Genomic DNA, 22,811 nt, shown 5'->3' on the forward strand with positions numbered 1-22,811 from the left:
TCTTAGGAATTGATCAAAAGCAGTGTGAAGGCACTTCAGCCAGTTTCAGAATCTTAAGAGCAAAGGAGTCACCGAATCACTGCTCTGCCCTCCTAATTTTAATTGTGGGCATTTGTCTAGAACCGTTTCAAAATGATCTGTGTTTATGATGTGGTTCTGCAAAGCCATCAAGTCACACTTCCCCTTGAAAGGCCTGCTAGGACCTGCTTACTCTTCCTGTCCAGAAGTTAGATGGTGAGGTGAAGCAAATATTCTTGCAAACTGACAGATTGCCCACAAGTCCTACTCAGCCACAGTATTTCAAAGAAAAGATTAGTTTTACTTCGGTTTCAAAGACCTCCTCAGATGAACCAGAAATAAATTGGTTCAGCTGCCAAACAGAGATCACAGCATGAGGTTACAGCCTGTCTTTTATCTCTGTGTTGTTACTGTTCAGACTGGGGTGGGTGGAAGAAGCAAACTGGGTGAGTACAGTGGCGCAGAGAGAAAAGACTATATTTTGCCCTCTTTAAAAACTTTTTAGTTTTATGTATTAAACTTGCTCTATTGCTGACTTGTTTCACTTGTGAGATTCTTAGATCTCTGTAGTTTGTAACATGGCATCCTCCAGAGAGTTGGGGATGACGGAAATTGAGCTGAGTTAGCAACAGCAATAGTGCTTGTATACCACTTCAGGGTGCTTTTTTACAGCCCTCTCTAAGCGTTTTACAGACTCAGCATATTGCCCCCAACAATCTGGGGTCGGAAGGATGGAAGGCTGAGTTAACCTTGAGCCAGTGAGATTTGAACTGCTGAACTGCAGCTAGCAGTCAGCTGAAGTAGCCTGCAGTGCTGTACTCTTAACACTGCACCACCTTGGTGCAGTTGAGCTCCTCAACTTTGGTAAGTAACTTTAAGATGTATGGACTTCAATTCTCAGAATTCTGGAAGCTGAAGTCCACAGATATTGCCAATATTAAGAAATAACTGATATATAGATGGTACCAGGTTGGAGAAGGCTTCTGTTAACACTAATTTAAGAGCCTTCAAATTCTTAAATTGCTCTACTGGTGAAACACAGAAAGCTGACCCTTTGAAACCATGGGGAAGAATGCACTTGCCTGCCAATCCTTTTCATACTGCTTCCTGTCATAAGTTGCCTTTCTGTCACGGAGTCTTTTAAGAATTGCCTGGTTCTCCAGAGTAAGCCTTACAAGTTCTATATTCTGCTTCTGTCGGAATGCACTGCAAAATCCCAAAAAGCTTGTGTAAGATATGAGGATTAACACTGTAGTTCTCCAAAGTGGTTATAAATATTGACCCCTAAGGCTTAATGGGACTAATTATTATATGTTTCATTGCAGTCAGCCAGATATTCAGACTGGATTTGGCATTTTTATCCACCTACTGAGTCCTTCCCAAGGACCTTGGGATAGGCAGAAGTTGATGGTTTTAGAAGTGTCACTGTAGAATGTAAGATGTTCTGCTTTTTGCAATTGGCTAATGATGATTTTGTCAATGCTAATGGTTCAAGTGGTGTGCCAGTTGTTTTGGGATTGTAATCTAAGGTGCCTATTACTATTGATTTCTTATGGTTTTCTTTTGCCACAAGAATTCTATTTCTTTTTGCAGGTTTTTGAATTTTGTTATTTTCTCCAGTTCCTTCTCTTTTACTCTGTCATTTCAAAGTGCTGCCACATTCATTATCAGACTTCTTTGTCTTTCTTATTGACAATTGTTAACTTGGGGTGCTATGTGGTAGATGTCTGTTTAAATTATGAAATCTCAGAGCAATTTTGCTTCTTCATTTTCTATTACTTCCTCAATTTTTTTTTTGCATCAAAACAAATTCCTTGCGTGTCCAGTCACACTTGGCCAATAAATTCTATTCTATTCTATTCTATTCTATTCTATTCTATTCTATTCTATTCTATTCTATTCTATTCTATTCTATTCTATTCTATTTTATAGTCCCACCAGTTCTTGCTAGCAGGCAAATGGTATTTTTTCCAATGCTCTATTGTTGTTACTTTGTCATGCCATTGCCTGCAGTCAGTCTATGTGATCTTCTTGCAGCAGCTAACCAAGTGGTTCCCTGTTTCTTTAGTTTCATTGCAGAGGTAGCACTTGTTGTCTATTGCTATCTCTTCAGTACTGGCTTTGTATGCATTTGTTAAGGCTTGGTCTTGTGCAGCCAGGATTAGCCTTATGCCTTTCCCCCCTCCCCCACTTTTCCTGCTTCAAAGCCATTGTGGGATCTTGTTATTATCTGCTTTGGCTGTTATTTTTTTTTAATATACTGGCCATGTAATACTTTGTATCCCTATGTCTCTTTCTTGTTCTTCATTTGGCCTTTCTTGTGAGCCAGTTTGGTCCTTCCTGTAGTCAGTAAACCTATCTGGGTAAACTAGAGTCAGTGCAACTTCTTCATGTCCTTCAGATATTCTTCTAATGTCCTTTTTTCTTCTTCTTCAAAGACCTGATGTTGCAACATTCCATGCTCACCTATTTTCCTTGGTAAGTAGTCTGCCAATGTCATTGTAAGGATGAAAGGTAGGATTCATTGTCATTATTTTTCTGGTCTTCCTATCCAGGGCTTTTAATTCTGAGCTGGTCCACTATTCCAACTGTGTATTTAATGACTGGAATTGCTCAGTTGTTAATTGCCTAGATGGTGTTTCCTCCACTGAATTTGGACTTTAAGATCTTTTTTCACTCTCTTGATGTATTCATTTCTAATGTATTTCTTGACTTCAGTGTGCTTGATGTTGTTAACTTGAAAGATGCGCTGGTATTTGCAGTGATCATCTTCATCCAGACTTGACATTATTTCCGTAGGGTATCTTGATTCCTTCAGTTTTCACTGTTTTCCCCCACTTAATGCTATGGCACATTTATCCAGTCCAAACCCCACTGCAATATTTTGACTATATATAGGGACAGTGTACTCAGTGATTCTGTTTCAGATGGTGTTTTTCCATATAGCTTGTGGTCATCCATTTATAGGAGTTGGGATAGTCTGGCAGATATTTTTGATGCTTGATAGCCATGGCCTGACTTGTTCAGTATTGTTGACAGAGGAATCAGTGCAACAAAAAAATAGTAGTAGTGAATCTCCTTGAAAGATTTCTGTTTTGATATTAACCTCCCCCTATCTATCACCATTGACCAGTAACCATGTCTTCCATTGTGCCATTGATGTTTGTTTCTGATGTTGTTATTGAATCCTGTTGTTTCTAGGCACTTGATTATCTATCCAGGAAGTATAATCAATCCATGCTACTTTCAAACCGATCTTCTTTCTCTTACGGTTTTCCAAAAATCATCTTGTCAATTAGGAATTGATCTTTCATTCCTCTGCTGTTTGGGTGGTTTCTTTTATGCTCAGGTGCCAAGCGTTCCTGTCCTATTGTTTCCTTTCATTATATCATGCTTATATATATATACTTATATATTTTATAGTTATTTCATGTTTATGCTTATATATACTGTGTGACAAAATAAATAAATAAATAAACAAATAAAATAAATGTATGAGCTTCCACACCAGTTAGCAATTTGAAGGTTGTTGATAAGCAGGTAATCAATCTATAGTTGCCTGGTGCTGCTCCTTTTGCTGGGTCTTTCATTTTCAGGTAGGTTTTGCCAGATGTTAACCATTCTTCAACTTCACCTCCTTGCAGTATGTTGTTAAATTACTTGGCAATGAGTGAGTATTAGACTAGTCAAATGTTTCAACCAAAATCCATACAGTTCATATTCACCTGGTGCTGATAAATTCCTGATCTTCCTTGCTCTTTTCTCTAACATTTATATTATTGTTACAAGTTTTTTTCATTTCAGCTTCTTTTTTATTTGTATCTATTTCCTTTAACTAACTGTGTTCTTGTTGTATTTCTATGAGTTATCCCATATCTGTGCCCAGAACTGCACTGTTTCTTCCTTGTCAGGAATTGACTGATCCACTGCAGTCTCTTCATTGATGGATTGGCAAAAACCTTTCTGATTGGATTGAAATTGGAGACTCTGTGTATAATTTGCAATTTCAGTTTTGTATCCGCTGTTATTCTTGACTATAGATACTATTTGCTGCTTTATTGCTTTACTATTTCCAGTGCTTCCTTGATCTTCTTCATTTCTAGGTGATATTTCCTAATCAAATCTTCTTGGTTTTCTTGTTCTTCAACTTCTTTTCTTTCATCTGTTCTACCTTTCTTATTTGTGATCTCAGCTTGTGTGTCTCATTTTCCAACTTGATCTTTCATTTTGGTGTTTCGCTATTTGGTTTTTCTTCTTCTTTATTGATTATTATATGGTTTGTTGCACAGTCAGCTAGCTGAGTATCATGCATTAAATCATTTTCATATAATAACTGTTGAAATTTTGTGAAGGTATTGATGAGCTGAAGAATTCTGGGATCCCTGATTTAGAGAGTTCTTCGCTAAAATGGAGGAGGTGGTTGGTTTTGCTTAAGTAACATATTTTCCTTACCCTTTGAACAAAGAAAGGAACAAGCATTCCTTATATTTTGGCTGATTTTCTTTTATATTTAAATTTTACATTTGACTTTTTTCTTTCTTAATTTTTGAAAAATATTGCTGATGATAATATAGGTAGTTTTCGCTAAACAACCGCTCACTTGATTTTAAAATATTTAATGAGAAATGTTTCTTATTTCTTTCTACATGAAAGTAAAAAAGAAGAAAGTAAAAAAGTGCATAATGGATGGAAGATAAAATATTTGCGATTAAACCGAGATTTTAAAATTATAAGTTTTAAAATGGATTTCATTCAATAATTATTGAAGAAATAATTATAAAATACTAGGCATTAGTATTTATATTGATATTACCACTTTTGTCATTATAAATGAACACACTCTTGTAAAAAAGAAGCAAAAAGGGAGAGGAAAAAAGAAAAATTAATAATAAAACAAAAAATTATTTTAAATATGAGTAAAAGAGTATTTTTCTAAATTCTCTCCAGTTGTACACAACATCAAAATATGCACTTAAGATTGCTTTTAATTTCTATCTTTACCTCATAGTTCCCTCATTTAAAAATAATTCACTTAGTATTAAATTTGCCTTATTATGTGGCATTAATATGTAGGGTAGCCATTCTTGCATAAATTTAGTTAGACTTTTGGATGTATTGACTGTTAATTTTGCTATTGCTGAGCATTCCCCAACTTTGGTTTCCAGTCTGACATTGTTGGCAAAGTTTCTCATTTCCAAAGTTAGATCCATAATTACTTTTTTAAAAATTGTGATTATACCCACACACATACACTCTCCACATCAGGATCACAAATGCATGTCTATAAGATGAAAGGTGTCTGGTGATAGGAATTATTCCAGAACTAAATAACACCCCCTGCCATTTCTTTACCTGATGTTCCTCATTCCTTATGCATTTCTGTTGCATCGTCTGACAACATATTATGCTGCTTGATTCATCTTTAAAAACTCTTCATGCCTATTCAATTCTACATCCTCAGTCTCTCTTCCTTCTTCCTCTTTTCTCCTTCTTGCTTTCTGCATTTCTTTCTGTCTCTCAGCCCCAAACTCCTCTGCTAGGATTTTATAACCTCAGTTGCCAGACTTGATAAACTCTTTGGTGGTCCTGAAAACTAAGGCTCAGTTCCCTCAAAATAGGGGTGGGCAATCTGTGGCTCTAGGTCTACAACAATCTCACTTTTCCCCTTCATTCTGACTATATAGGGCCATGATAAAGCTCCTTATGCATAGTTTAACCTTTTGGGAATAATATAATGTCTTGCTTGGATAGAGTTACAGCAGTTTGATTGCCCTTGCTTCAGTTGATTAATATCAGTCATCACTGATAGTAAAATAGAAAAATATTTTAAGCATTTTGATTGAGTGGCAAATAACTAATGGATAAAATCACAAAACTGCATCTTGCTTACTTTGGCCATGTCATGCAAGGAAATTTACTGAAGACAGAAATTATGTGTGGAAGAGTTAGTGATAAAAAGAAATCAGGCTATCAAAGAACACAGTGGCTAGACACCATCAAAGCTGACACAAAGCCGGGGCATAGAAAAACTTAAAGAAATAGTGCAAGATGGGGAGAGACTTGGCCCATAGATCCAACTGAATGGATATCATCATCATTGTCATGTGTTTGACATGTGCTCGCCTACACTTCTGCTGGGATCTAGCAACGATTGCTCTAGCAGGTCTGGTCACCCTAACACTTGCCTATGAAATGTGCAGTGGGGAAGTGGAATAAAATTTATACATCATGGCTTTTTGTCAAATTAAGTAGAAAAAGGGTGTTCTTCAGTGCAAAAAGGATCAGTATAAGACTGCTTTAGTCTTGGACTGGGGGCATAAGTCCATAAGAGCAGTATTGTATGATTAAAGAGGAAACCCAGCATTATCGCACTAGTTTGGTACTGATCTTCAATGGAAGTGACCAAAAGGCTTCAGTCTACTGGTGAACTTTGATGGATGAAAATTAGCAGCCCAAAATAGTTCTTTCATTTTTAGGAAGAGCATATGAACGTTATAGCATAATCCAATTTAAAAGCCAAACAAATTTGTCTAATCCCTGTAATGCAGTGTCTTTCAACTTTAATAACTTTAAGATGGTTGACGTCAACTCCAAGAATTCTCCAGGTCATTCTGGAAGTTGAAGTCCACTTATCTTAAAGTCGCGAAGGTTGAGAAATATTGCTGTAATGAACTTGTTTGCTATGGTGTCACAGGCTGTCTGTTATTACTCAGCTACTACAGCTCTTTCCCAAATCCAATGAAATGTGAAAGGTTTTCAGCCTCAGCGTGATGGAATAGTCAAGATGGAATGGCCAAGATGGAAACTGCAATTGTGCAATCAGAACCTCATCTTTTTTTTTGTTTTGCATTTGCTTTTGCATTTGTCAGCATTAGAAAGGGGGCACGGATTCAATTGTGTAGATGCAGCTGCTCTCTTGACTTTTTTGACAGCCTCCTCTCCCAGATGCTCCTAAGTTTTTCAGGCATCCAGGAGAACTATTTTTCAACATAACCTTGTACCAGAATATGAGCCCTGTTTGACAGGTAGCTTAAATCCTGCAAGGGTAGCTGTTGCATTAAAACATTGCTAGGTCACTCCTGCTCACCTCTTTTGTTGGTACTCATTCCAGCAATCGACCATACCTGAACCACGATATATATTAGCTAGACGTACACATAGAGACTTATTTTCTTGTTCAAGCTGCCCTATCCTCCGCTGGGCATCCTGTGGAAAGAGAGGTCAGCTGATTGTAACCATGTTTATGTTTTGTTTCTTTTGTGACTTCATCCCATGTTCCTAGCCCTGGGCCAAGTTTTTCTTACCCCATGTTTTTCCAATCATTCTCATTTAGTTTGATGGGAAGATCAAACCTAGGATCCTTTCCCCCAACAAACACATGGCAAAGGGTGCGGCTTTCTATATTTCTCTTAATGACAAGAGGATTGGAGCTAATTTTTAAAAATTAAATGCAAACTTCTCAATCTCTTTCCCCAATTTAACTGGGATCTTGGAACTAAGAAGTGTTAATATTCCTCCACCCTCAAATACTTTTAATTAATATTCCTCTATATCCCCTATTTCTATTTTTGCTGCAAAGAATTGCAGCTCTCTCTTTCTCTATTATCCAGGTGATTTCTAGATAGCAACTAACTACTACAAAAACACTAATTCTTTGCTGCCACTTAGTGATTTTTTGGATTTGTACTGGATGAACAGACAGACAGACAAATAGAAGTGTAATGGCACCAACTGGTTATTTTGATTTCTGTATCAATACAAGTAATGATGCAATAACAAGAACAAAAGTAATTCATTTTATTTCATTTAAATTACTTCAAAAATATAAAATGATACAAGCAAAATAAAATAAAATAAAGAGAAAACAATTAAAAACAAGAGAAAATGAAAGGGGTAAATGGGAAAAAGCAGCCACTATGAATCATGAAAAAGAAAAGCTAATTGATACAGTGCAATTGACATTTTTAATTTGTTTCACTTCTGTTGCTTTTCTGTGATATTGCAGTAGTATTATATCTACATAAATTATTAAAATTCAATTTTCCAATGCTGAGTGGAAATATGTAGAATCCCAGGTCTCTCTCAAACCTATTAACCCCAAAATCATACAGCTTTGTCTTCCCCAATCTGATGGAGTCCAGTTATGAATATTCATGACAGCTTTCTGGCAGTTGGCAGCTTTCTAACACATCTGGAGGGCAACCACTTGGGAGGGCTACTACAGATTTAATCATAACTAAGAAGAGAAAGAAAATTACATGGATCCCTTGAGTTAGGCCAAGGGCAGGAGGTCATGTGATGCTCTCAGAAGAGTGAAAGTGTCATCAGCCTCCACCATCTTGATCAGAGATCAGTAAAGATAGAAGTAGAAGCGTAGAGCTTTCAAAAAACACTTGCACAATTTTTCCTTCTCTATGGAATGAAATCTATCTTTTCTTCTCTTATACTTCCTGCATGTAATAATTTCATTTATAACTTTGGGCAATCATTCTGCTAGCACTGGAGAGAATGTTTTGTAAAATTCTAGAAAGAGAAATAATTTACAGAGATTTTTTCCCCCTCCCAATTTAATCTGTTAATTACATTGCTTCCTTTTTGAGGATCATTTGGCTTCTCTGTCCTATCTTACTTTACAATCTTGGGAGTTTTAACATCTGAACAAAAGGGAGCATTTGATTAGCCTTGCCAGAAGAGTATAAATCTAAATAATAAGCTTTTTCAGTAGTTTATTAAAAAGAAAAATGTTCCTATTTTTTAATCACAGTTCTGAACAATACTTCTTTTTTAAAGTGATGATTTATTTTTAGGATGAATATATTTGATATTGCTTCTGTAATAAGAAATCCAGAAATAATTGTATCTTGAGAAAAGCTGAAGATGTCTCCAATATTGTCAAGCTTTTGGGATCTGGTTTACTTCTAAATAAATATGGATCAAATTGGGATGGAAAATTTTGAATTCTGACCTAACATTAGATGAAGATGATCTGTCTTGGCTCTTGGTTATGATTTGCTAACTGTGGTTTTATAGGTAAACCACACTATCTAGTTCTCTTGAAGAACATCACATCTTTTTAGAGTTTCTGATAGGAGCAGTGGCCACCTCTGCTAGTTTGAAATGGAAGCTTTCTGCATATAAATAATGGATTTATTGTTTGAGTTATTATTTTTCCTCACTTTTGAAGTTTCAAGCTGTTTACAGGTCTTCCCACAGACATCTAGGTAGGGTACCAGTCTTTATTGCCATCTAATGGTAATCTGAACATTTGTATCTCATATATGGTAGCTTTATGCTAGGCCAAACTAACATCTTCTTAATTCTGCTGATTATACAATAACCCAACTTTATAGGAAATGAAACTTAGAACAAGCATGTATTGCTATCCAACAATCTTTGCCAGATCTATTCTTGAATACAGCTCATCCGTCTGGAACCCATACCACATCTCTGACATAAATACAATAGAACGCGTCGAGAAATATTTATTTATTTATTTATTTTTATTTGATTTCTATACCGCCCTTCTCCCGAAGGACTCAGGGCGGTGTACAGGCAAAAATAAAACAAACAGTGCAATATATAATTTAAAATGCAATTAAAAAACTTATTTTAAAATTGGCCTGAAAATTAAAATATACAGTGAGCTAAAAACCCCATTTAAAATTAGTTAATAAGAATTTTAAAAATTTGATAAAATTCAATTTAAACCAGCCCCGCACGAATAAAAAGATGTGTCTTCAGTTCGCGACGGAATGTCCGAAGGTCAGGTATTTGGCGTAAACCCGGGGGAAGTTTGTTCCAGAGTGTGGAGCCCCACAGAAGGACCTTCCTGGGGCCGCCAGCCGACATTACTTGGCGGACGGCACCCTGAGAAGTCCCTCTCTGTGAGAGCGTATGGGTCGGTGGGAGGCATGTGGTAACAGCAGGCGGTCCCGTAAGTACCCAGGCCCTAAGCCATGGAGCGCTTTAAAGGTAGTAACCAGCACCTTAAAGTGCACTCGAAAGGCCACAGGCAGCCAGTGCAGTCTGCGCAGGAGCGGTGTTATATGGGAGCTACACGGAGCTCCCTCTATCACCCGCGCAGCTGCATTCTGGACTAACTGAAGCCTCCGAGTGCACTTCAAGGCCCATGTAGAGAGCATTACAATAATCCAAGCGAGAGGTAACGAGCGCATGAGTGACTGTGCACAAGGCATCCCGATCAAGGAAGGGGCGCAACTGCCGAACCAGGCGAACCTGGTGGAAGGCCCTCCTGAAGACGGCCGTCAAATGATCTTCAAACGACAGGCGTTCATCCAGGAGAACACCTAAGTTGCGCACCCTATCCTTTGGGGCCAATAACTCGCCTCCAACAGCGGCTGCAGCTGACTGAATCGGGGTGCCGGCATCCACAGCCACTCCATCTTGGAGGGATTAAGCTTGAGCCTGTTTCTCCCCATCCAGACCCGTACGGCATGCCCGCACCGGGGCAGCAATTCAACAGCTTCATTGGGGTGGCCTGGGGTGGAGAAGTACAGCTGGGTGTCATCAGTGTACAGCTGGTATCTCACCCCAAAGCCACTGATGATCTCACCCAACGGCTTCATATAGATGTTGAACAGAAGGGGCGAGAGAATCAACCCCTGCGGCACCCCACAAGTGAGGTCCCTCGCGGTCGACCTCTGCCCCCCTGTCAACACCGTCTGCAACCGGTCAGAGAGATAGGAGGAGAACCACCGATACACGGTGCCTCCCACTCCCAATCCCCCCAACCGGCGCAGCAGGATACCATGGTCGATGGTATCAAAAGCCGCTGAGAGGTCTAATAGGACCAGGGCAGAGGAATAACCCCTGTCCCTGTCCCTCCAGAGATCATCCACCAATGCGACCAAAGCTGTCTCCGTGCTGTACCCGGGTCGGAAGCCGGACTGGAACAGGTCTAGATAGACGGCTTCATCCAGGTATTGGGGTAGCTGTCGCGCCACAGCACTCTCTACAACCTTCGCAACAAAGCAAAGGTTGGAGACTGGACGATAATTACCCAAAATAGCTGGGTCCAGGGAGGGCTTCTTGAGGAGGGGTCTCACCACCGCCTCTTTCAAGGCGGCAGGAAAACCCTTCCAACAAAGCGTTGATAATCTCCTGGAGCCAGCCTCGTGTCACCTCCTGAGTGGCCAGTACCAGCCAGGAAGGACACGGGTCCAGTAAACATGTAGTGGCGTGAAGCCTCCCCAACAACCTGTCCACGTCCTCGGAGCCACAGGGTCAAACTCATCCCAAATGGACTCAACAAGGCGTGTCTCCTCTCCCTCGCTTGGATCATCCCAATTTCGGTCCAGACCATCCCGGAGCTGAGCGATTTTATCGTATAGATAACCACTAAACTCCTCAGCACGTCCCTGCAACGGGTCATCCCGCACCTCCTGATGAAGGAGGAGCGGTCACCAAACAGGGCGGCCGGGCGGTTATCTGCCGACGCAATGAGGGTGGAGGCGAGAACGCCGCCTCCCTCATTGCCACTAGGTAGGTCCTAGAATAGGACCTAACTAGTGTCGATCAACCGGAACGGCTGGACCTCCAGGTGCTCTCTAGGCGTCTTCTCCGGCGTTTCATCTCCCTCAGCCCCTCGGAGAACCAAGGGCCAAACGAGATCTGCGCCGGGTCAGAGGTCGCAAAGGCACGACACGGTCCAAGGCCCCAGCCGCGCCCGCTCCCAGGCCGCAACTAGTTCCTCAGTCGTGCCGTGGGCCAGATCCTCAGGAATGGCCCAAGCTCCGTCAGGAACCTCTCAGGGTCCATCAGGCGCCTGGGGCGGAACCACCGTATAGGTTCCGTCTCCCTGCGATGGTGGATGGCGGTTCGAAGTCTAGTCGAAGGAGGAAATGATCGGACCATGACATCGGTTCTGTTACTAAATCATCTAATTCCAGATCATTTAACCACTGTCCAGAGATATAAATCAGGTCCAGTGTGCCTCCCCATGTGCGTGGGGCCATCATTTACCGAATCAGGTCCAAGGCCGTCATGGAAGCCTGGAACTCCCGAGCTGCAGTCGATAGCAAGCCAGCCGATGGCAGTTGAAATCCCCATGACTATAAGTCTGGGGTCTCAACCGCCACAGAGGCAAGTACCTCCAACAGCTCGGGCAGGGCTGTGGTCACGCAGCAGGAGCCAGGTACGCGATCAACAAGCCCAACTGATTCCTATGGCCCCACCTCACATAGAGGATTCACAACCGGCAATCTGAGGAACAGTGGCCTCCTCGGCTCTAGATCTTCCTTAATGACAACCGCCACCCCCCCACCCCTACCTTGGGCCCTCGGCTGATGAAATGCTCGGGAACCTGGAGGGCTGCTCAACGAGGGGGACCCCCCCTCCGGGCCCAACCAGGTCTCCGTAATGCCCATAAGGGCCGCGGACTTCCCCTGAGTAAGATCACAAATCAGGGGCTTTATTAGCCACGGACCGGGCATTACATAACATCAACCAGATCCAGGCTCTGAGGATCATGGCCGCCTGAGGAACGGTAGGGACTGAGGGGCGGAGCACGTGATCGCTGTCAAACATCCAGCACGTGCTCCCGACACTCGATACGGCCCCCCCCTCCGCCATATCTGCCTCTCCCACTTACCGTACAGATTGAACAACCCTCTAGTCCTGGAACAGAACCCTCCCCCCTCTGCCTTCAGACCAGATGTAATAATGTCGCGAACAAGCACAGGGGCTGGATCCCTCCCCGACGGGTTCTCTCCCCTACCCGTCAAATCCCTCCCCCCCTCCCAACCCTTAAAATCCCCTTTAAAACTCCCCTTAAAAAATCTATTAAAACTACTAATTAAAAAACCCCTAAGCCTCCTATTTTTCGCATGCCACCTCTCGGGACTCCAAAGCCCGTCCTCAAGGTGGGCCCTCGATAATCTGGAGGGCCAAACCCGCAAGAGAGGGGCATCTCGCAGGGCAAGTAGGTCAGCCGCAGTAAATGTTCGCATCACAGAGAAGGTCCGGCAAAAGGCCCATCCTGGGCTGGTCAATATTTTACTAGAAGAGTTCTTCGCTCCTCCGAAAACAACAAAACACCTTATACCACCAGGCTTGAAATCCTGGGATTAGAAAATTTACAACTCCGTCGACTTCGACATGACCTGTGTTTAACACACAAAATCATCTATTGCAATATCCTTCCTGTAAAAGATTACTTCAGCTTCAATCGCAATATTACAAGAGCAAAAAATAGATTTAAACTTAATGTCAACCACTTCAAACTTGATTGCAGAAAATATGACTTCTGTAACAGAATCATCAGTGCTTGGAATACTTTACCTGACTCTGTGGTCTCTTCCCATAATCCCAAAAGCTTTAACCAAAACCTGTCTACTATTGACCTCACCCCATTCCTAAGGGGACTATAAGGGGCGTGCATAAGAGCCCAAAAGTGCCTACCGTTCCTGTCCTATTGTTCCCTTCATTATATCAAATTAATATAGCTAATGCATATTCTTTACTTATATATATATATTTTCTTCATGATATGTTTTTTTTACTTATGACAATGTTTGTGTATACTGTTGTGACAAAATGAAATAAAAAAAATCTTCATGTTTTTTTTTTCTTTTCTAAGAAAAACAGCTTCAGTCTAGAAGTATTGTGGGAAGAATATATCCACACTGCTGATTACTTGACCCTCAGCACTTGCTGCTATGGATTTTAACCCTGTGCTTGTACTATAAGACCAAATGTAGAATTTACTCCAAAAAAAACCCCCAAATTCTTGATTTAAGATGTTCCACTATTACTCTATAACAATAAAATATTAGACTGAAAAATGTGAGGTGCCTCAATGGTTGTATTCTCAGTAAATATTAGATAATGTCCTGCTTTAATCTATTCAGGGGAAGGGGAAACTAGTTTTTCCAAGAAAAGTCAATAAACCATACTTGGTATCTGGAATAAGGAGTGCAGAGAAAAATTAAGGATTCTATATGCTGCCTCATTTTTGTGTGGCAGAAAAGAAAAAGAAAGTGAGAAATACCAATATTTAAATATAAAAGATCCTCTAGGTAGAATCCATAACAAAAGGAGTGCACGCCTTACCTGAATCTTAGAGACCTTGAAATAATGATGAGTCTGTGCATCTGGACAACTATTATCTACCTTGCTCCTGGCTGGACAAAGCAGATAAAAGAAACATTAGCAGCTCCACTAATAGACCAGACCAGAAAATCAACTCTGCAGGAAGACTAGAGGTGCACTTCATTAAGACAGGCTACACAAATAGAATCTTGAAGGTTTGATTGTGCTATCCCTCACCCCAGTTTGCCTGAGACACTGCCAAATATTATCTTGCTTCCAGAATCTAAAGAATGTTTTAGCTTTCTTTGTCTTGGTGATAGTTCCTTTATATTTCATCAAGAGCATCTCCTTTACTCTCTACAAATATAGCATCCTCCAATCAAGCTGGAGATATTTCCAGCTACCAGACCCAAAGGGAAAGATAGTATAGTCTAAGAGTAGAGATTGACAGAGTGAAAAATTTTGCAATATCTTGCCTTCCAAGTACAGGTTGGAAAGCTCTGCCAATCTGTAAAGCATCGGCTTGCTGAAGTCACCTGCCCCATGGCAAGGTGCAAAGTGTAAAGTTGTTCAATCTATTAATAGTCTTGTGTCTAAATATCAGGGTACCCATCGGTATTCTGGGATATGGTGAATAGAATGTGTTTGACAGGATGGGGTTTGAATGGGCTACTCCCGTGATGGCAAACCTGTGGCATAGGTGGCACACAGAGCCTTCTCTGCAACCATGTCAGCTGTCACCACAGCCCAGCTCCACCATGCATGTGCATGTGCCTTCCGCTGGCCAGCTAGTCTTCGGGTCTCTGCCGCTTATGCCCAGGGGGCAGGATACATGCGGGGGACGTGCATGTGCATCTGTGCAGGGGGTGGGACACATGCACGTGTGCTCCCCCTCGCAGCCTGTTTTGGGCCTGGAAGTTCCTCCTGCACCAACCTGGAAGCCAAAACGGGGTGCAGGAGTGCCGCACGCAGCTCCCTCACTTTGGGCCTTGAAGGCCTCCTGCACCAACCTGGAAGCCAAAAAATGGGTGAAGTGGGATGTGCGCACATGAGCAGGGGGCAGGCCGCATGCACGGGAAGCGCTTGCATTGCATGTTGAGGGTGCATGTGCACATTTTGGGATCTTGGCACCAAAAAGGTTAGCCATCACTGGGCTACTCTCTGATCTGTGACAATTGGACTGAAAGTGTTGCTGTCTCCCTGTTTAAATATCATTACTTTCTTTTCCAGAATATCAAATTGCCATTTGATTTTGTTCTTAGATAATACTTTTTAGTGACACAGAATATTTTTCTATTTCTGACCTGATCTGCCACTCAGATTGTACTTCTGACTTTATACTGTATGTATCTGAATTTATAGCAATGCACCATTGTTATTATTGGATGATTTCCTATCAATTCCATCTGAAATCATTGAATACTAGCATCTTTTCATTGAATAATAGCATCTTTTCACCAGTTGCAGTACAAGCATTTTTTGTTGGGGTTTTTTTGGGGGGGGGATTTAGTTTCCATGCTCCACCTGTGAGGAATTGCCTCAAAGATTATACTTTTGGCTGTTTTCCCATCCTGTGTATTCTGCTTATGTGCGGAACAGTTTCCAGAATTCTAAGCAAGACTGAGGGATTCTGGGAAAGGAAATCCACATATTTGAATTATAGCATAATTGTGGGTAAGTCCTTCTCAGCTACTATAGTCTGACTCATTTACATTTCTGTGATATCAGAGGAAGGTTTACCATATCATGCAACCTCTAGGCTAACTTAATTATGGTAATGTCAGTTAACCAAATGTTTTAGGTTTGCATGACAAAGCAATCTAAGACTGTGTTCAAACAACATACGAATTAAAATACAGTTAAGCTATTATTATTCTGCATGATTCCATATGGTGTGGAAACATTGTGAGTATAAGCCTTGCAAGCTAAGTACGATTAACACATGCAAGAACTACATGAACAGAATCCAATAGAACAGTGGCTTGGAGGCCTGACTTGGAAGGGAGAGGGGAACTGGGCCGCAGAAGCAGTGGGCTGGCACACACATGCAGCTTGACTAATTGAGCTACATGCACATGTGTGGGTCTGTCGGCCCGCCAGTTGACCATAGGGTTGTAACAGAATAGCAGAGTTGGAAGGGACCTTGGAAGTCTTCTAGTCCAATCCCCTGCTTAAGCAGGAAACCCTACACCACTTTAGACAAATGGTTATCCAATAACTTTTTAAAAACTTCCAGCGTTGGAGCATTCACAACTTTTGGAGGCAAGTTGTTCCATTGATTAATTGTTCTGTCAGGAAATTTCTCCTTAGTTCTAGGTTGCTTCTTTCCTTGATTAGTTTCTACCCACTGCTTCTTGTCCTACCCTCAGGTGCTTTGGCAAATAGCTTGACTCCCTCTTCTTTGTAGCAGCCCCTGAGATATTGGAACACTGCTATCATGTCACCCCTAGTTGTTCTTTTCATTAAATTAGACATACCCAGTTCCTGCAACTATTCTTCATATGTTTTAGCCTCCAGTCCCCTAATCATCTTTGTTTCTCTTCTCTGCACTCTTTTTAGAGTCTCCACATCTTTTTTACATCATGGCAACCAAAACTGCAGTATTCCAAGCGTGGCCTTACCAAGGCATTATAAAGTGGTATTAACACTTCACGTGATTCTATCCCTCTGTTTATGCAGCCCAGAACTGTGTTGGCTTTTTTGGCAGCTGCTGCACACTGCTGGCTCATATCTAAATGGTTGTCCACTAGGACTCCAAGATCCCTCTCACAGGTACTACTATTGAGCGAGGTACCATATATATTGTACCTGTGCATTTTAGGTTTTTTTGCCTAAATGTAGAACCTTACTTTTTTCACCATTGAATTTCATTTTATTAGATAGTGCCCAATGTTCAAGTCTGTTGACTTGTGCGAGCTGAGCTGCACATGCTTGTGCACTGGCCCACTGCTTGTGTGGGTTGAGCTACACACCAGCCTGCCATTCACGGGGCCCAGTTGCAAATAGGCCACGTCCCAGTAGTGGGCCATGATCTGGGGGGCCTGGGAGGTTGGGGACCCCTGCAATAGAACACTAAGCAATGAAATATTAGGAAACCCACCCAATGGAAAGGTATGCAATACAGATAGTCCTTGATTTACAGCCATTCGTTTAGATACTTTTGAAGTTACAATGGCACTGAAAAAAAAAGATTTATGACCAGTCCTTACAATTGTGACTGTCACAGCATCCTTATGGTCATAGGATTAAAGTTTGGGTACTTTGACACCTGGCATATATTTACAATAGTTGCAGAGTCCTGGGATCATGTGATCGCCATCTGTGACCTTCCCAGCCAGTTTCTGACATGGGGGAAGCATGCTTCATTTAACCTCTGCAGTCAGTTCCTTAACTACCATGGCAAAAAGGTTTTAAAATCAGGCATGACTCATTTAATAACCACCTTCTTTAACAACAGAAATTATGTTCCCTCTTGTGGTTTGTAAGTCAAGGACGATCAGTAGTGATTGTTCAAAACCCTTCTTTTAGTCTGTTTTGTTCTATTTTTGACAAGATATATGTATACCAACACAGTTGGTCTAAATGGACCAACTTTTGGTCTTATTATTTTTTTTAAATTATTTAATTGAACAGTAATCCTTTGATTACTGTAGGAAATAGAGAAAGATAAGCTGTGGATATGGAATATCTTACCAGACATTCAACAATTGTTGAATATCCAACAATTGTTTGGATGCCTAAAGACAATTTCCTCCAGCTGCTCTTTGCATAGAGTTTAATGTGATGGTTTTTATGAGGTTTTGGACTGCTACAGTGATTTTAAAATAGAGTTCCTTTAGTGCTTTCTTGTATTTTAATTTTGTGCTGCAAACCCCTTTGAACAGTAGAAATATGTATAAATAAAAGCTAATCGCAATAGGACAACCATGTTTGTGAGCAGCTATCAGGAGGTGATGGAATTGTAATAATGGGGAAGAGAAGCAACTGCAAAGTGGAGTAACCACTTGGGAAAGCATAGGAAATAATCAGGGGGTAGATGAAGATTTTTGCAATTATTAGAAGAAAGTTGATGTTGATGAATACATGGCAAGAGTAGCTTTTCTTCCTCTAGTAGAAAAATTTCCTTCCTCCCACATACATTGCCTTTCTATCATGCCATCTAAACTAGTTTTAAATTATACATATTTTTGGCCTCTGCTTTTTTCTTGCTCTGTTCTACTTTTAGTAAGTCTTCTACCAGGCTAAGTTCTAAATTCTGTCAAACAACCTCAAGAAGCGTAGTTTGAATAAGGCACTAAGGGGTGGACAGTCAATTTGCATGTCATACTAAGCTAAAATAAAACAGGCTGGATTATGGTGCAGTTTGGTAGGCAATCACTTCTGGGCAACTGCTTGTGTTTTGAACAATGACCCTTGTGGTTTATTTAGAACTAGCTGGATACTCGTGCTATGAAACTATGTGATCATGCTTGATAAATCAACATTTATGGTTTGAAAATTAATGAGTAGCTACCATTGGCCTCTCCTCTCCCCTTCTCTCCCTCAGCCTTACCCCACAGAACCCTATTTTATCCCCGTTCTCTCCCTCAACCATATCCTATCCCCGTTCTGTCCCTCAGCCTTGCCCCACAGAAGTCTCTCCTATCCTACTCCTTCTGTCCCTCAGCCTTGCCCCACAGAGGCCTCCCCTATCCTATCCTATCCTATCCTATCCTATCCTATCCTATCCTATCCACTTCTCTCCCTCAGCCTTGCCTCACAGAAGCCTCCCCTATCCTACCCCTTCTCTCCCTCAGGCTTGGAGCACAGAAGCCTCCCCTACCCTATCCGCTTCTCTCCCTCAGCCTTGCCCCACAGTGGCCTCTCTTATCCTACCCCCTTCTCTTCCTCAGCCTTGCCCCACAGAAGCCTCCCCTATCCTACCCTGTTCTCTCCCTCAGCTTTACCCCACAGAAGGTACCCCTATCCTACCCTGTTCTCTCCCTCAGCCTTACCCCACAGAAGCTACCCCTATCCTATCTCTTTCTTTCCCTCAAGCTTGCCCCAAGAAGCCTCCCCTATCCTATCCCCTGGCTGCTGCTGTAAAAGTAAAACTGAAAGTGAAACTCCTATCCTCTGCTTGTGTTTTGCATTTGGAACAGATTTATTTTCAGGTAGGGAGTAGTAGTGGAACTCCTAAGCATCAGAGTGTGTTAATCATAATATAGGAAATAGTAATGCTCTGATGGTCATTTCGAAAAATCCTTTCTTAGTGAGCACCTAGAAGCCAAGAGGAAGATAAGTGGCAAATTTCAAGTTTGTAGCTTTACAGTTCTGGAGATTTCGTGATTAGAGCGTTAGTCGTTTTATGTATATGAATGGGACCAAAAATGCTAGGTTACATTTTAAAAAAAAGTTCATAGAAGTTTAAGACCCACATTTTGCCCCTTAAAGCTCCACCTTCTACATGGTTTCAGACCCATCTACTTTCAAAATGTGGTGCTTGATTTGCTTTAAAGTAGACAAAAAAATCTGATTCAAAATAAGCACAGACCCTGTTACCTGGGTCATTTTCTTGAGTCTTCCATTCAGTGCAGTTTCTAACAAGCTGATCGTTGCTGATTGCTTGTAATTCCCTCCCTTCCATTTCTCATTTGCGCCAGTTGGTCTGTCAAAGGCTGATATATTATCAGTCTATGATTCTTTGCATTGAATACAGCCTCAAATGGACAGCCATAGGACTGACTTTGAAATAAATGTGCCTTAGTCCCTTCTGAAGATTTTACCACTAAGCAAAAGAAGGATTGGAAGAAGCCTACCCAATTCTAGTTTGCCTCGAAAAGTGAATTCTCCTGTGCGGGATTTATTCTTTCCCAAGTTGAATCTCTGCCTGGAACTGGCAACGACCACAGGGAATGTAATGACTTCTAAGCTGCTCATCTTCGCACAGCTGCTTTCTCTTCTCAGATCCCAAACGAAAAGGCAAAACTACGGGCTCAGCTTCTGCATCAACCCTCCCCTTTGGCCAAGGTTGCCATAGATGCTCCAGCTGTGACATCACGGACTGTGAAATGCCATAAGGAGCCAGCATTGTTTCCCCAACTCCCTGTCATGGTTGCATTCAGATCATCTCCCAGTTATTTGATGCGGTTTATTGGTCAGAGGCAAAAGCTTCAGCATAATCTCTGTGGGAAGAAATATTCTATATCAGTTTCGGAGAACCTATGGCATAGGTGGCAGAAGCGGCATGCGAAACCATCCTGCGAAGGATGTGCGGCCTCGCTGGCTCCTCTTCTGCATTCATGTGCCGGTCAGCTGGCCGTCACACATGGAGGCGGCGGAACCTGGAAAAGTGGCGTTCTAGCACACATGCGCAGACTGGCACCTGACCTTTGGGTTGATGTTGCACGCATGCACGAGGGCCAGCTATTTTGGGCCACTTCTCTGTGGCAGCCCTGAGATATTGGAACACTGCTATCATGTCACCCCTAGTTATTTCTTTTCAGGTAGGGAGTAGTAGTGGAACTCCTAAGCATCAGAGTGTGTTAATCATAATATAGAAATATGGAATTTGCTCTTAGAATCCGAGGTTTGAAAGAAAATAAGGAAGAGAATTTAAGGAAATTTTTCTGAAGTATTTGCTGAGATATTAGCAGCTCGTCCAGCAGATGTGGCTTATCAAATTGATAAAATATATCGTGTGAGTTCTTGGATAGCAAGGCAAAAAGTTGCCAAGGATGTTGTTATTTATTTTACAAACAGAACAGTGAGAAATCAGATTTTGCAAGCTTCATATAAGGGGAGAAGATTCAGATTGCTGGTCAAGATATTTTGATATTAAAGGAAATTCCACCAAAAGTGTTAAGGGCTAGGAAGGAATTTGCCTTCCTGGTGAATGAACTTAAAAAACGTCAGATTGAATATAGATGGGATATTCCAACTGGTATAATAGTATACTATGCAGGGAAAGTACATCGTCTCAATACAGTTGGAAAAGCAAGAGAATTTTATGTTGAGGTATTAAAAGTTGGAAGTCTTCCCCCATTGGAAGCTAGAAGAAGGGAGGCTGAAGTGAAGGAAAGAGAAGTGAAGCAGGTACAAGAACAGATTGTGATGGAAGAAGATTTATTACAAGTATTGGAAATACCTACGACGGGTTTAGATTCAAAAGAACAAAGGCTGACAAGAGCTGCTGCTAAACGCAAGGAACAAGAGATGAAGGCACAACAACAACTGGCAACTACTACAACGGAAACAGTGGAGGAGCAAGGCCTAAAGTAAAATGTGATCTGCGGCTGGTGTTCCAAAAGTTTCCTTTGGCCGATAATGGCAATTAAACTATTATCTTGGAATGTTAATGGCCTGAATTCACCGCAGAAGAGAAGGAAAGTATTTCATTATTTGAAACAATTTAAAAATGACATTACCTGTTTACAAGAAACACATATTAGATCTTTAGACCAGAAATATTTGATAAACTCCAAACTGGGGTACATTTTGTTGCCTCCTCTTTGGAAAAAAAATGGTTTAGTTATATATATAAAGAAGGATTGGAAGAAGCCTACCCAATTCTAGTTTGCCTCGAAAAGTGAATTCTCCTGTGCGGGATTTATTCTTTCCCAAGTTGAATCTCTGCCTGGAACTGGCAACGACCACAGGGAATGTAATGACTTCTAAGCTGCTCATCTTCGCACAGCTGCTTTCTCTTCTCAGATCCCAAACGAAAAGGCAAAACTACGGGCTCAGCTTCTGCATCAACCCTCCCCTTTGGCCAAGGTTGCCATAGATGCTCCAGCTGTGACATCACGGACTGTGAAATGCCATAAGGAGCCAGCATTGTTTCCCCAACTCCCTGTCATGGTTGCATTCAGATCATCTCCCAGTTATTTGATGCGGTTTATTGGTCAGAGGCAAAAGCTTCAGCATAATCTCTGTGGGAAGAAATATTCTATATCAGTTTCGGAGAACCTATGGCATAGGTGGCAGAAGCGGCATGCGAAACCATCCTGCGAAGGATGTGCGGCCTCGCTGGCTCCTCTTCTGCATTCATGTGCCGGTCAGCTGGCCGTCACACACATGGAGGCGGCGGAACCTGGAAAAGTGGTGTTCTAGCACACATGCGCAGACCGGCACCTGACCTTTCGGGTTGATGTTGCATGCATGCACGAGGGCCAGCTATTTGTTGGGTGCCCTTCTAGGCTGTTATCTGGGTGTTTGGGTGCCGGCTCATGCATGCGTGATGGACCATCGCTCTTCTGGGTATTGCTGCTCGTCCGGGTATTGCTGCTCGTCCGGGTATTGCTGCTCGTCCGGGTATTGCTGCTCGTCCGGGTATTGCTGCTCGTCCGGGTATTGCTGCTCGTCCGGGTATTGCTGCTCGTCCGGGTATTGCTGCTCGTCCGGGTATTGCTGCTCGTCCGGGTATTGCTGCTCGTCCGGGTATTGCTGCTCGTCCGGGTATTGCTGCTCGTCCGGGTATTGCTGCTCGTCCGGGTATTGCTGCTCGTCCGGGTATTGCTGCTCGTCCGGGTACATTTTGTTGCCTCCTCTTTGGAAAAAAAATGGTTTAGTTATATATATAAATATATATTTAAAATATATAAAATATATAAAAATTCAAGAAACAAAATGGGAACTTAGCTGGGTTATGTACCTATGCCTCATAACTGAGCTACCTAAAGAAAAGAGCAGAATTGTCTGTGAGATGTCTATCTTGCTTTTCCTCCAGAAGCTTTTGATCAATGTTTCTAATCTGTTTTATTGTT

The 22,811-nt window shown here is 41.7% G+C and overlaps 1 protein-coding gene across 1 annotated transcript; it reads right to left on the reverse strand.

Moving 5' to 3' along the window:
* Positions 1–1,043: 1,043 nt before the first annotated feature.
* Positions 1,044–21,732, reverse strand: CFAP97D1 (CFAP97 domain containing 1). The gene is made up of 4 exons (XM_058182680.1): positions 21,612–21,732; positions 14,089–14,159; positions 7,106–7,224; positions 1,044–1,224 (listed from the first exon to the last, which is right to left on the reverse strand). Exons 1-4 carry the CDS (start codon positions 21,730–21,732, stop codon positions 1,044–1,046), a joined length of 492 nt encoding a protein of 163 aa, XP_058038663.1.
* Positions 21,733–22,811: the final 1,079 nt, after the last annotated feature.

This window comes from Ahaetulla prasina, chromosome 4, assembly GCF_028640845.1.
Source record: "Ahaetulla prasina isolate Xishuangbanna chromosome 4, ASM2864084v1, whole genome shotgun sequence".
Taxonomy (NCBI): domain Eukaryota; kingdom Metazoa; phylum Chordata; class Lepidosauria; order Squamata; family Colubridae; genus Ahaetulla; species Ahaetulla prasina.

Bases quoted from the DNA above. Each gene is read 5' to 3' on its own strand.
- CFAP97D1 (XM_058182680.1), bottom strand. From the start codon at position 21,732: ATGAGCAGCTTAGAAGTCATTACATTCCCTGTGGTCGTTGCCAGTTCC. The intron at 14,160-21,611 runs GTAGGCTTCTTC...TGCTTTGTCCAG, and splicing joins TCGAGGCAAACTAGAATTGG to CCAGGAGCAAGGTAGATAAT. The intron at 7,225-14,088 runs GTAAGGCGTGCA...CTCTTTCCACAG, and splicing joins TCAAGGTCTCTAAGATTCAG to GATGCCCAGCGGAGGATAGG.